The sequence below is a fragment of the Protobothrops mucrosquamatus genome, unplaced genomic scaffold (assembly GCF_001527695.2).
Source record: "Protobothrops mucrosquamatus isolate PMUCROS unplaced genomic scaffold, P.Mucros_1.0 scaffold113, whole genome shotgun sequence".
Classification (NCBI taxonomy): domain Eukaryota; kingdom Metazoa; phylum Chordata; class Lepidosauria; order Squamata; family Viperidae; genus Protobothrops; species Protobothrops mucrosquamatus.
In genome coordinates this window covers 1,273,514-1,286,652 of record NW_015386485.1, presented here as the reverse complement: position 1 = coordinate 1,286,652, position 13,139 = coordinate 1,273,514, and the positions used below count along the sequence as shown (strand labels likewise).

General features: G+C 37.8%; 1 protein-coding gene across 1 annotated transcript; it reads right to left on the bottom strand.

Moving 5' to 3' along the window:
• Positions 1–682: 682 nt before the first annotated feature.
• RTCB (RNA 2',3'-cyclic phosphate and 5'-OH ligase) lies at positions 683–13,139 on the bottom strand. The gene is made up of 12 exons (XM_015812832.1): positions 12,949–13,139; positions 11,946–12,024; positions 11,188–11,255; positions 10,452–10,551; positions 9,569–9,725; positions 7,609–7,765; positions 6,445–6,604; positions 6,057–6,232; positions 4,777–4,965; positions 4,381–4,491; positions 3,078–3,197; positions 683–2,840 (listed from the first exon to the last, which is right to left on the bottom strand). The coding sequence occupies exons 1-12, from the start codon at positions 13,039–13,041 to the stop codon at positions 2,733–2,735; spliced, it is 1,518 nt and encodes a 505-aa protein (XP_015668318.1). The 5' UTR covers positions 13,042–13,139; the 3' UTR covers positions 683–2,732.

Here is a 13,139-nt window from a genome sequence, read left to right as displayed (position 1 = left end):
CAAGCTTGGTCACTCAACAGCGAGACACTGGTGAAGCAGGAACAGCAGCACCTGCATTTTCTGCATCGCATGAGAAAAATACATCTTCCTTCCCGTCCTTACCACTTTCTATAGAAGGACGATCGAGAGCATCCTGTCATATTGCATTACAGTCTGGTTTGGAAGCATTACTGCTTCAGATATGAAGGAGGTGCAGAGAGGTGAGGATGGCAGAGATTATCGGCAGTGCACTCCCTTCTATTCAGAACATAGCATATAAGCGATGCTTAAGCAGGGTCTGCAGTATTGTCTGGGATACTACACATCCTCTTCACGGCCTGTTTTCCTTGTTGCCTTCTGGAAGGAGGCTTTGTGGTATCTTTGTGGTATCTGAAGCAGAACACATATATATGTATATAGCATGTGTATGTGTGTTATTTATGTGTATGGGTAGATATATATTTTTGAGAGCAGCCAACAGAATTTTATTTTAATTTGTGCCAGTAAAAAATGACAATAAAGATTATCTTATCTAACTGTATTAACTAGCTAATAAGTGATATTTTGTTTTCTTTGATGTGGGAACCAGAATCATATATTATTACAATTAGAAAAAGTTTTTTTTAAAGAATATAGTATGTATGAGTTCTCAACATAGGATGAAAGAATATATAGTCTTTAGTAAAACACACACACAACCAAGTGAATTCACTAACAAAACACACTTTATTCATACTCAGTTCTCCTTCAGTGGTACAAATACCCCTAATATACTGTAAGCCATATACTGTAATTCATCTTTTCTGATGCAGTATTAGGTAAGCAGGCTGGATGGCTAAATCAATATTTTGTCTTTAGATATACCTGATGGCACACATAAACAAAAGGAGTTCACATAAATGTAGGAGAGAGCTTTTTTTTGTCAGTAATTAGAATGTCAAGTTTTTTAGCTTTCTGTTTTTGTATTAATGACGACAATGTGATCTTGTTTGCAATAGTGCCAAAACAACATAAAAGATACACAGAGATTCAACAGACATAAGTCATGCTATTAGCCTAAAGGGTAGATTTTATGTAGTTTTTACAAACTATTTTGTTTCTTTTTATCCCAGGGTTAAGCTTTATTTTATTAGGCTTGTTAAGTTAATTCCAAACTACTGGTGACATCAGTGAGTATCAATTTACCAATCTTTTTCAAAAGAATACATAAAGGCCAGGCTGCACTCTTTATCCAGGGTTTCTTTCAAAATTTCTCTAGTAGTGGCATTCCTTTCAGTTTATCTTTATTAAGCTGCCCTCTACTGATGGCATCTGATATACACTGTACACATTTTACACTGAAGCAGAAGAACTCATGATGAGTTCTGTAAAATCAACAAAGATTAGTCCAAACAAACAGAATTTAGAATTGCAGCACCAAACAACTAGAGATTATTTGTAAAGTTCAAATTAAATTACTTATACTGCAGACTAGCAGCAATATCATCGCATCACAGAATTTCAGAACATCTGTTTTATTACAAATAAATCTGATTTGTCTTTAAATGAAAGGTAACTTTTGCAATTACTTCCTTGCAGCTTTAAATATTTAGAAAGTTTCAAGATCTGGAAGATCTTGAAGAAAATGATTTGGAGAATTTCAAAAAAGTGTAAATAAGCAGCCATTTAAATGTATATGATTTCTAGTTTGCCATTTTAAGAAGTAAACCCTCTCTACACATTCTGTTTAGCCAGTGGGAGTAAGAAGATGCAACAAAACACCATGTTTTTGTATTTTTAATGACAGCTTGGAGGATAGCAACAGCAATAGCACTTAGACTTATATACTGCTTCTCAGCCCTGTCTAAGAGGTTTACAGAGTCAGCATATTGCCCCCAACAATCTGGGGGCAATTTTACTGCTCTCGGAAGGATAGAAAACTAAGTCAACCTCGAGCCGATGAGAATTGAACTCCTGCAGTGTGCAGTTAGCCTGCAATACTGCATTCTAACCACTGTGCCACCATGGCTCTTTATCAATATAGCTATTATGTCTGTTCTAGACATGAATGGCTTAAAGCATTACTGAAAGCTATATAGATCTTCAATGGAAAGCTGGTTTCTTTTTAAGAAAGTAGTAGTGTTCCTCCACTAAAGTTCAAGTAAAGCTTCAGATCAGGGATACTACTGGCATGTGATGTGCACGGAATCATCTGTTCCCAAAGTATTCACTGTCATGTAGTGGGGATGCAACAGAAACTGCTGAGTCATGGACTTCTCCAGTAAAAATATTTGCAAATTTTCCTACATCCTACAGATTACTATCTTAGTCAGTCTTAATGTATTGGTCAAAACAAAAACCTGTTTGCCATGTTATATACAGTATTATTACTCAAGAGTCTACGTGTTTATTAGAGAGAAACGACTGAAGTTAGAGGGGAAAACCTCCTCCAAAAACAATCTTCTTGAAAAAAGGTGGCTAGCAAATTAGCACTGGTCAGAATCTCATTATAGGCAGAACAGACCATTTATTAGGATCAAATAATCGTCTGAAAAACTGTTTCACTCCTTTCTCTCAAAGAAACTCTGTCAGCCTCACACAACTTGCCATTAGATCAAAACAGCAACACATCTTGATTTATCCTTTCTTGTACCATATTTTTTAAGTCCAAGCGTTCTAACAAACAGTTTGTCAGAGTTTCCATCTGAATGGAAACATAATTAACGAGTAGTCTGAGTAAGAAGAGGTTCTGTCAAATTCTGTGAATGGCTTCTTTACCCTTTGATTACTGCAATGGGCCTCAGTTTAATCGCTTTCTTGCTGATACCAGCTGCATGGCAGGTGTTAACCACATCTGTCACATTCTTATAAGATTCAGGTGCCTAGGAAAAAAAGAGATTAAAAAAGGAAATGATATACTTTGAGGTGTTAAGAGAAACAATTTATCCCAAATTAGAGAAGGAAAAGGGAGCCCTTTCCAAGCAGAAATTAGAGCATTTAATTTGGTAGATTCTCCTAAACTCTATTTTTTCTTCTGATAATAGATGCTAATACTTTGCTGTGAAAAGAAATCCACCCCAGAAATAAAATTGTCCAAAGAAAGATTAAAGAACTCTCACTTCTTCCATGACTAGTTTGGGAGATGCAACACGGATTGCAATCCCCATATCTGCCAACTTGTCCAACACATCCTGGAAATCCAAGTTACGTCGTGATTTGGCACGGGACAATGCACGGCCCTGTAGGATAATATATTTCTTTAAGTACCAGTCTTCAAATTGAAGCAAACATTAATAACATGAATAAAGAAAGCAGTTATATGTGGCCTTGGCCATATATTAAAATTAACAGAACAGACTCTTTTTAAATTCCTAATTTTTTTAAAGGTTTCTAATATACACACATATAAGGATAGTTGCTTAGATATGCTCCATCTTGGACTTTGACTGGCCAGGTTCAACCAAGATGATGAGGACTCAGTCTTGTATTGCATTATGAGTTTGAGTCAGTAAATCTTGAGGAAGTGGACAGGTTCTCAATGCGGTTACTTTCAGCCACCTCACTGTTGAATTCTAATTAAAACAGCCAGGAAATTAATTTGTAATTGATTCACTCATGCTCTAGTCACTTCATGGATCAATACTGCAATGTGCTCTACATGGGGCTGACTTTGAAGATCACTTGGAATTTAACTGGTCAAAAATGTAGCAGTCCGGGCAGTGATGGGCATGCCTTGGTGTGCCTATTTAATACTTGTAAGTCTGTATTTGTTACCAGTATTTTTCTGGGTGCAACTGAAGATAGTAACTCTGACCTATACAATGTTAATAGGGCACAGAGCCTGGTTACGTGAAGGACCAGCTATTTTCTATGGTATCAGACTGGCTTGCTTGATCTAAGAGGATTAGCATGCTCAGGGTTCCTTTATTAAATTATGTCATTTATCGGGATCAGGAAGCATACCTTCCCCTGCCTTCTGGCATGAGATCTCCCCTGCTATTTGTGTGGGTCACACCCTGATAGTATTCCGGAACACTTGTAAATCTGGCTGTTCTTCCAGGCCTTTGGTTAGGCTGGCAGGGGTCCCTGCTAGATTTTATGCAGAGTGTGGATGTAGTTAGATTGTTCCTCCCTTTGGTTTTATTGTACATTATCCAGAGTCAGTTTAGAGTTGGGATTGAATAAGTTAAATACATACACTATCTAAATCATCCTGGACATTCTATACTATATTGCCTACATTTCTAAGTTACTATAATCTCTCCGCATCTTCATTTGATCCCACAGCAGTCATGGATTGCTGACCCCATTCCTCTTGCCAGAATAACTGAAGCTTTATTTTGGCTAGTAATTATCCAGATGTACAGAAATATGAAGCAAAAACACCATGATTTAGAATAAAGCAAGTGGCTTCCTACTCACTGCTCCATGGCAGGTGGTTCCAAAGGTTTCAGTCATGCCTTGATCAGTACCAGTAAGGACGTAACTGCAAGTTCCCATTGTTCCACCAATCAACACTGGCTGGCCGGTCAGCTGGAGACACACATACAATCAGGGTTAGAGTTATGCTGAAATGGCTGCAAATTATTATCAACCAATAAAAAAAATGTTGATGAAATACAGTTGATATATATTTTTTATTAGAATCAGCTAATTTACACTGTCTACTCTAAACTAACTTGCAAAAGAGGATGCAATATATCTGTGAAGAAATTAGACTAGGCTGTGCAGCCAATTAAGTGAAAAACTCCACCAAGGATGCAAAGGGAAATGAAAGCTCATGAATGCTAATAAGAGAGAAATCTCAGAAGTTCCTACTTGGTAATCGACAGCTATAAGAGGGTGGTGAGGAGGGAATGCTCTGGTTGATCCTTTCCTATGCACCAACAGGGTCCGTTCTTTGCCATCTACCACGTGCTGTTCTACTTTTGCAATGTTGTGAGACACATCGTAGATTACATGCATGTCCAGATCATCAGGAGTGGTGTTGAAGACTTTAGCAAATGCCTAGAAAACAATACAGGTACACAAGATAGTTCTAATATGTTTTGGGGGATTGGTATATACGAAACTGGCATTTTAGTTATAATTATCTGAAATTCTTCCTCCAACAATCAGTTTATCTCAAGCTTCTTGCATTCTAAGTACAGATTTTAACAGCAATTCTTGAGTAACCGTACTTGAGAGACATTCTCTAAACTGACCGATATTGAATGTGTAAAGACAATTATAATTATATTGGTAAAATGTACTTCAGACTATGGCTGGAATGGAACATATAGTTCAGCAGAATCATTAACAAAACCTTTTCTGAATGCTGCCCTGCTGCTCAAAATTGTAAATTCCTTCAATTTGAAAAACAGGCCAAGCCTGCTTTTTTCAAGACAGAAAATGGCCATTATTTATGCAAAGCTATTCATATACACTGTGAGCAAACATTTGAAGTATTGTTCCATCCATGCACAAAATAGGCATGATCTAAATCTAAAATCTTAATGAACTAAAGTGAATTGGCTTTCAACCCTAAATATCTAGACAGTATGATCCAAATTTAGGGCAAGTCAGTTTTGGAGAAAAGGGCTATAATTAAATAAAAACTCAGTTGACACTTCATGTTTAGAAAAGAAAGCCAAATGTATTCATACAACTGAGTTTGTATACACTGATATACAAGTAGCACCAGCCCCAAATTGGGATCAGCAACATGGTTTGCTAAGCAATGAATCAACTGTGAGTTATGATTTTACTTCTACCTTCTGTATTCTGCTTGGAACAAGCCAGTGATTGTTGTGAATGCAAGAATTGATTGCAAAACTATTTTTGGCACCATTATAACTTTGAATGGTCACTAAACAAGGCAGTCAGTAAGGACTACCTGTACTTCTTTCAAGATAGATATATCACAGACCAACTTCACGAATCCATGCTTTCCAGTTATTCTGGGACTGAAGTCCATGTCATTCACCATCAAAACATATCTGGAGAACACCAGATTGGGAAGAATATCTTAGCTAGAGCTCAATTTCCCCATCTTAGCCAGTTATACCTGATTATTTTTAAAGAGTGAGAAGCGATGAGCTATTGCTGTCCCCTCTTACCTGTCTAGTAAGAAAAGTCATGGAGGAACGATTGACCCATGCATAGTTTCCAGCTGCTGCCATCCCTTTCAAATAATCTTGGCCCTCCTGAGAAGCTATCCTAGCACATGCCAACTGGCGGTCATTCACTATAATCTTGTCCCGTTTCATTGCTTTTTCCATAGCTACTAAGGCATCTGAAAAATAGGACCAAATAAATTCAGAAATTGTGATCTGGACCAGCAGGCCTAGAATTTAAAATATAGTTTTAGATTCCATACATATAAGCTAATTGCATAAAGATGGTATATTTTTTCCACATAAAGACTGTGCCGTAGAAACTAGCTCTAATATTATATTAGATAGTCACATTTCATTTCCAGAACAAAAAAGAACATTAGCCAAATACCTGTAGCTACTTGGTGGCCAAGGCCTCTGCTTCCACTGTGGATCATCACACATATTTGTCCCTTATGGTCTATACCCATCTTTCGGGCTGCATATTCATTATAAATGTCATCCACAACTTGTATCTCAGCATAGTGGTTTCCTGCTCCCAGAGTCCCCAGCTGTTAAACCAAAGAGGAGAACTTAGCTTTTCCCAACATGAAAAATGAAATATTTGTGATTTTTACTAGAAACCCTGGAAAATTAATGCAATTTAACATCCATTAGTCTTATTGATGGACACTGAGTTTTTCCACATTCCAGATGTTAAGGGAAAAGATTCTCTTTATTTTCTGAACTGTTAAGCTTCTTTTAAATTGCATGTTTCCTAAAAAGTATTAGACTAAAATCAAAACATTAGGTAAGATGTAAATTGAAAAATCAATAATACTGAATCACTAAATCAAACATATATAAAAGATAATATTTAAGGCTAATCAATCAAAAGGTGAAATTTCATTACAACAAAGTGAAGTCCTCCTTAATCAATGCAAGAGCCAGTGTGGTGCTATAGCAGTGGTTCTCAACCTTTTTAATGCCGCGACCCCAACCGGTCGTAAGTCGAGGACTAAACCGGTCGTAAGTCGAGGACTAAACCGGTCGTAAGTCGAGCGCCGCGCATGCGTGGTTCCGCCCCCTGCGCCGGCCGAGGCATAGCTGGCAAGCTGCAGAGACGGAGCAGGCCGACCACCAGCTGGCCCAGCCCAAGGGAGGTAAGACACCCGCCGGAAAAGGGGGAAAAAAATGGCGGACAAAAAAAATGGCGGACAGCCTTGCTTGGCGACCCCCATGAAATGGTCGATCGACCCCAAATGGGGTCCCGACCCACAGGTTGAGAACCACTGTGCTATAGTTACAGACTGCTAGACTACAGCCGCAGAGAGCCAAGTCTAATTCCACACTCAGCCATGGAAACTTACTGAGTGAGTCACCCAGAGTATGACACATGAAAACCAAAAGTGAATGGGTAACCTTTTGAATCATGACATCAGCTAATCAAATCTCTGGTCATTGTTCTGATGTCCTATAATGCTATTAAAATCAACCTGATTAAATTAAAATTAAATTAAATAAATTAAAATCAGCATTAAATGACCACCCAAAATTATATCTACAGTCTGATTACCTGAGGTAAACCCCTTTTCTTAGCTCTTGCCGACACTTTATTTGGATCCGCCTGCAACATCCTCCCATATTCTTCACAATGTTCTTTATCCTCAGCCCAGGCATAGCCCTCTCGTAAGGACCAGTCTACCCCCATCTCTAAAGCTTCCTCCAGGTCCCTGGAGTATGAAAGACACTCCAATTAGGAGACCACAGACAATTACAGAATGAAAGTTAGCACAGACTCACTCCTACATCTTAGTTCACAATTATCAGATTACTCCGAGTATAAATACTCTCCAAGTTCCATTGCTTCATTGCTCAAGTGTTGTCTAGTGGGAAGTAGAAAGTGTCCCTTTTCCATAAAAAATCCTGCCCTGTGGAAGAACCTTTCCCTTGGGATCTGGCAGCTCCTCATCCCCAACTTTTAACTTTCCCGAAAGTTGAAAAAGGCTGGCTTTTCTCCCGGACCCTGGGATAGGGTAAAGTTGGAGCCTGAGGATGCATAGTTTGATGCACTGATATGATGGATTAAGTGCTTAATGTTCTGTTTTTTGTTTTTGTTTTATCATTGTGACCCACCCATAATTGTGTTCTGTAAGGTGGGTGGCCATGCAAATCTTTTAAATCAAGCATTTATTAGCAAACATTTGCACTTAGAACATGGACAACTATGTAAAATGCTCTTTCAAATAAGTGAGGTTCATTTTCCTTTTCCTCTATAAAGAAAACAGTGACTAAACCCAGTTATTGTTCTCACACTGCAAACAAAATAAAATACAGCTAGATAGGTTGGAAAGTTTCCTTTCTCCTCACCTTATAGAGGCAAAAGAACTTCAATGCAGAAAATGTTTAAAGATTTGGCCAGCATAGGAGAAAATAATGAACATCAAGAAAAAACAACAGGGATGTCTCAATTTAAACATGATGGCATGTTTTGGTGGCATTAGACTAGGCTGTTCTAATTGGTCCCAGTCCCCACCTATAAAAAAGTTTCCCTGATGTTTACCTATGTCAGGTCTGCCCAAACTCAGATCTTTAGGAAAGAAAGACCCCCGACTCCATTTGGTTGAAGTGATAGATTCTTTTACTAAAGTTAAGTGGTTATAGCGAAAGTAAGGGTAGATCTGAATAGTCCCATGGAAAGGTTACTTTTTCCCCTTGCATCGCCCTCTCCCCTTTGACCAGTCTATCAGTGTCCAATAGCATGCCGTTTAGATGTTTTGGGAACCACTTGGTTGTTTGGCGACACTTGATGCAGTTTTACATTCTGTTCCCAGACCAGGTGTTCTTGGTAACTGGTTTACTTTGGCTTGGCATCTCTGGTTTCTGTCAAGGCTGTCTCTCCCTCCCATCGTTTGTCTCCACATTCCCATGTCTTTTCTCTCCTCCCTCCTTGCATTTTATGGCAGGATGCCAGCAAAGTGTAGAAGTTGAAGATGATAGATCTGACATCCTATGAGAGTTCCGACCATTGCATGCATACTACAGAGTCACTCTTGACAATTAAGAAGGCAGAGAAATATATTGTGGCAATTGTTATAATCCCAAATCTTTTCTTGATACCCCAAAATATTTGAGGACTAAGAAACATGGTTCTTAAATAAGTACAATTATCAGTATGAGTGGTTGGTTAAAACATAGAGCCTCTTAGCAACTATTACTACCAAATTACAAGTGAGTTTACACTAAGATAACTTTTACCTATCTGGATGCCCTCCAGATGCATAGACATAAACTGCCACAATTCCCAGTCAGAATGGAATTCTGGAAATAAAAGTCCTCTAGATATATGACTAACCTATGCAAAGCTTTCAAACAGCTCTGTATCAAAAACTGTACAATATTCTGACATTTTTACTTGTTTGCTACTCAACAGATTTGCAATGCATGTGATGTTACATTTCATTTTCTTTCTGCCACCTTCTTCAGAAATGAAGCAAAAATACAGACATTTGAGAAAATAAAAAAATAGTTCTTACTTGGCATTCATGGGGATGACACCCTTGGATCCCACCCCTACAGGAATGTGGTCAAACATGGATTGTGCAAGCTGCTCCTTCACTGGCTGGACATCACACTCATCAAGGTTGGTCCGCAATAATCTAACACCACAGTTAATGTCAAACCCTACACCTCCTGTATGAGTAATCAGAACATACCTTTTAAAACTCAGCTCAACAAGTCACTTTATGCAATTGCTATTATGAACTTAAAATACTCAATTATCAGAATATGAACTTAAAAAACTCAGAACTCATCACTGCAATCAACTGCATTTTTGTCGCAGCTATAATTACATTCAGTAAACTTTATATAGCTAGATATTCTAATAAATATATTTGTATTACATGGAAAGAACAGAACTATTCTGTGCTAGTTCAAGGGTAAACATACTGAAATGTCATACTTTATCATAGATCATCTATTTATTTATCCTCCATAATCACACTTCATTAAAGTTATTTCAGCTTAACATTGAATTCTGCAGTATAAGCACTTGTTATTTTAAGATAAATCTAATAAATAGACACTGTCCTCAAAAGGTCAATGAGAGCATTTTGCTTTGGCCAGCATACATATACTGGAAAAATATCCACCTGTTTCTTCAAATCAGTCCAGATTAAAAATATGGCATCAGTACTATAAATTATTTGGATAATTAAGACTTTTTGGCCTTAGAACTAAAAACTTCCTTACAGTTGAAAATGTAACATACTACAGAACATATCATTATTCAACTGTTACTTACATAGAATGGTTAACAATATCTCTGTACAATTGTCTGAATTGGAGCCTGACACATCTAAAACATATCTGGAGGTACCTAAGTTCTCTTTCCACACAGACAATAGCTGTCCATACCTGGTGAAACTACTGCTTCTGGGTCATTCATATCAAAGGCTGCCATATTGCCAATAGCAAAGCCATACCCTGAATGAACATCAGGAAGTCCAATAGATCGCTGAAATACATTTTTTGTAAAAAAACAAAAAAAGAAAAAAAGAAAAGAAAGGCAATCAATATAACAATTATGAATGATATTCCTATGCTAAATAGTAGTCCTAGCCCAGTCATATTCCCATTGCAAAGCATCCAAAAGCAGAGGTTTCAACATTTATATCAAGGGGTGTACCATACTCAAAATGACAACTGGAAATAAAGAAATCATTTCATTTCAAAAATTAACGGCAAATACTCTACTTCCATCATATCCTTGAATATCTGAATTTACTTCAAGAAATTGTTAGGATAAGAAAGTCTGACAGTATTCTTATTGCGAAGTTCTTGGTAATTCTGAACTTGGTTGTTTGCTTGTAGATGTTTCATTATCCAACTAGGCAGCATCATCCATCCTTGCACTGATAATAGTACCTACTTGGGTAAGAAAATATCTGCAAGCAAATCACAAATTTCAGAAGCTCTAAGGACTTCACAGTTCAACTCTGAGCTATACATATTCTTTTCTATTGGAAAGCATTCTTATTTCTATTTGAAGCAATAGTTCTACTATTCTTCTAACACTTTACTACATAGAAGAATCCATAGCAAAGTCCTCCTATAATGATTTTATTCTGGATTTAAAATAACAAGGACTCACATGAACAATACCAGGTAATGCAGCTACATTTCCAATTTGTTTCATGGCTGGAAGAAAGCCACCAGCACCTTAAAAAAAGGTAGGAATTAATTTCCTATTTCCTATGAACATGTAACTCAGAATTAACATTTTAAGGATAAAGAACAGTGCTATTCTCTTAACATTTACTCAGAAGTACAAATGATGGAATTAAATAAGGCTTATTCCTAGATAAGCATGTAGAGGACTATAACTATAACCACTTGCATATTTCATATGCTAGGCCAGGGGTGTCAAACTGCCGGCCCATGGGCCGGATGCATCATAGTGAAACCGCGCCCACCCCATTACTGGCAATGGCAAAAAAGTCATGATACATTGCGACACGTCATGTGATGTTGCGAGTTTGACACCCCTGTGCTAGGCCTATAGAAAATGAAAATATTGTGAAACATGAGGTAAATTGGGTATAAAACATATCAATTCAAAATTGGAATTTAAAGGGTACATGTCTTTACATTTAAGCAAGCAGAACTAAAGAGCAAATGGTTATTTTCTCATGCCCAACCAACAATTCTTCATAAATCAAGACCTTTTTAAAAATGTGTTTATCCAAGCAGCCTATTAACCACAACATATTTATGATAATTAAACATAGAAGATGCTGTATTGGACTTCTAGATATATTTATTGAATATGTGACAGATTTAAAGGAAAAAAATATTGGAGGCATTAGGAAACAAGGAGATTCAAACAGACAATTGAAAGCTCATACATACCTCCACCTCGGCATGCATTTCTTAATTCTTCAAACATCAACTTCTCCAATGGATCATTCACATAAAACACACCCTCCACCTAGAGACAAAAAGAAGAAAATTAGAAAAAAGGACCACATATTCAAAAGTAGGACGCACCATTCAAACAAATAATTGAAAACTAGAATGCTTCCATAATGAGAGTTATTTTAAATATATATTCTTCCAGTAAAGATTTAGATTTCTTGTAAATAGTTTAAAGCAGGGGTCCCCAACCTCTGGGCTGTGGAGCAGTATTTGTCCAGGCCTGTTGGGAAAAAGCTTTGTCTGCGCATGTATGGGATCTATGTTGCATGTGAACCATTCCCCCCCCTCCATGTCTGTGGAAAAACTGTCTTCCACAAAACCTGTCCCTGTTGCCAAAGAGCTTAGTGACTGCTGACTTAGAGGTAGCTTCCTAAATAACCAATAGTTTGAACGAAGCAAATAGTCCACTTGCAAGAGAAATTATCAATATCACAATTGGTACTCTGATTAGCTACACTTACAGATCAAATTTCTCTCCACCAAGAAACTGGCAATTCTAGATGCATTATTTATCATTATAAATCGCCTTTATCATTTGAGCCAATATCATTTGACAATTATACAAAATGATAAAATGCAATCGTAGGCACTGCAGTAGGTTAAAAATTGAGCAGAACCAAGCAAGTGAACCCTGGACATTTTCTGTTCGTCGCACTGACAGAATGATCGCCCAAAGGAATGAAAGGCACTCGGGGGAGCTTTTAGCTATTAATTATCATGCTCCAGATTACAGTGTTTCTCAACCTTGACCATTTTAAGGCATGTGGACTTCAACTCCCAGAATTCCACAGCCAGCATTGCTGGCTGTGGAATTCTGGGAGTTGAAGTCCACATGCCTTAAAATGGTCAAGGTTGAGAAACATTGCGTCCAGAACGAAGTCTAGCGATGAAAACAGCAAGAATTCATTGCTCGCCCCGTCGCCTCTAACCAACTCACGTTCATGTTGGGCACAAATCCTTTCTTGATGCGCCAGCAGTGCTTATCCAGTTTATCCAAATATTGCAATTCATCGTTGTAGTTTCGGCTCATGGCGAAAAGCACAGCAAACGCTCCGAAGTAACTAACAGAAGAACGTTTTTCTCAGGTGCTTCCCGGCAAGGCGCGGCCACGTCCACTTACGCCAGTAC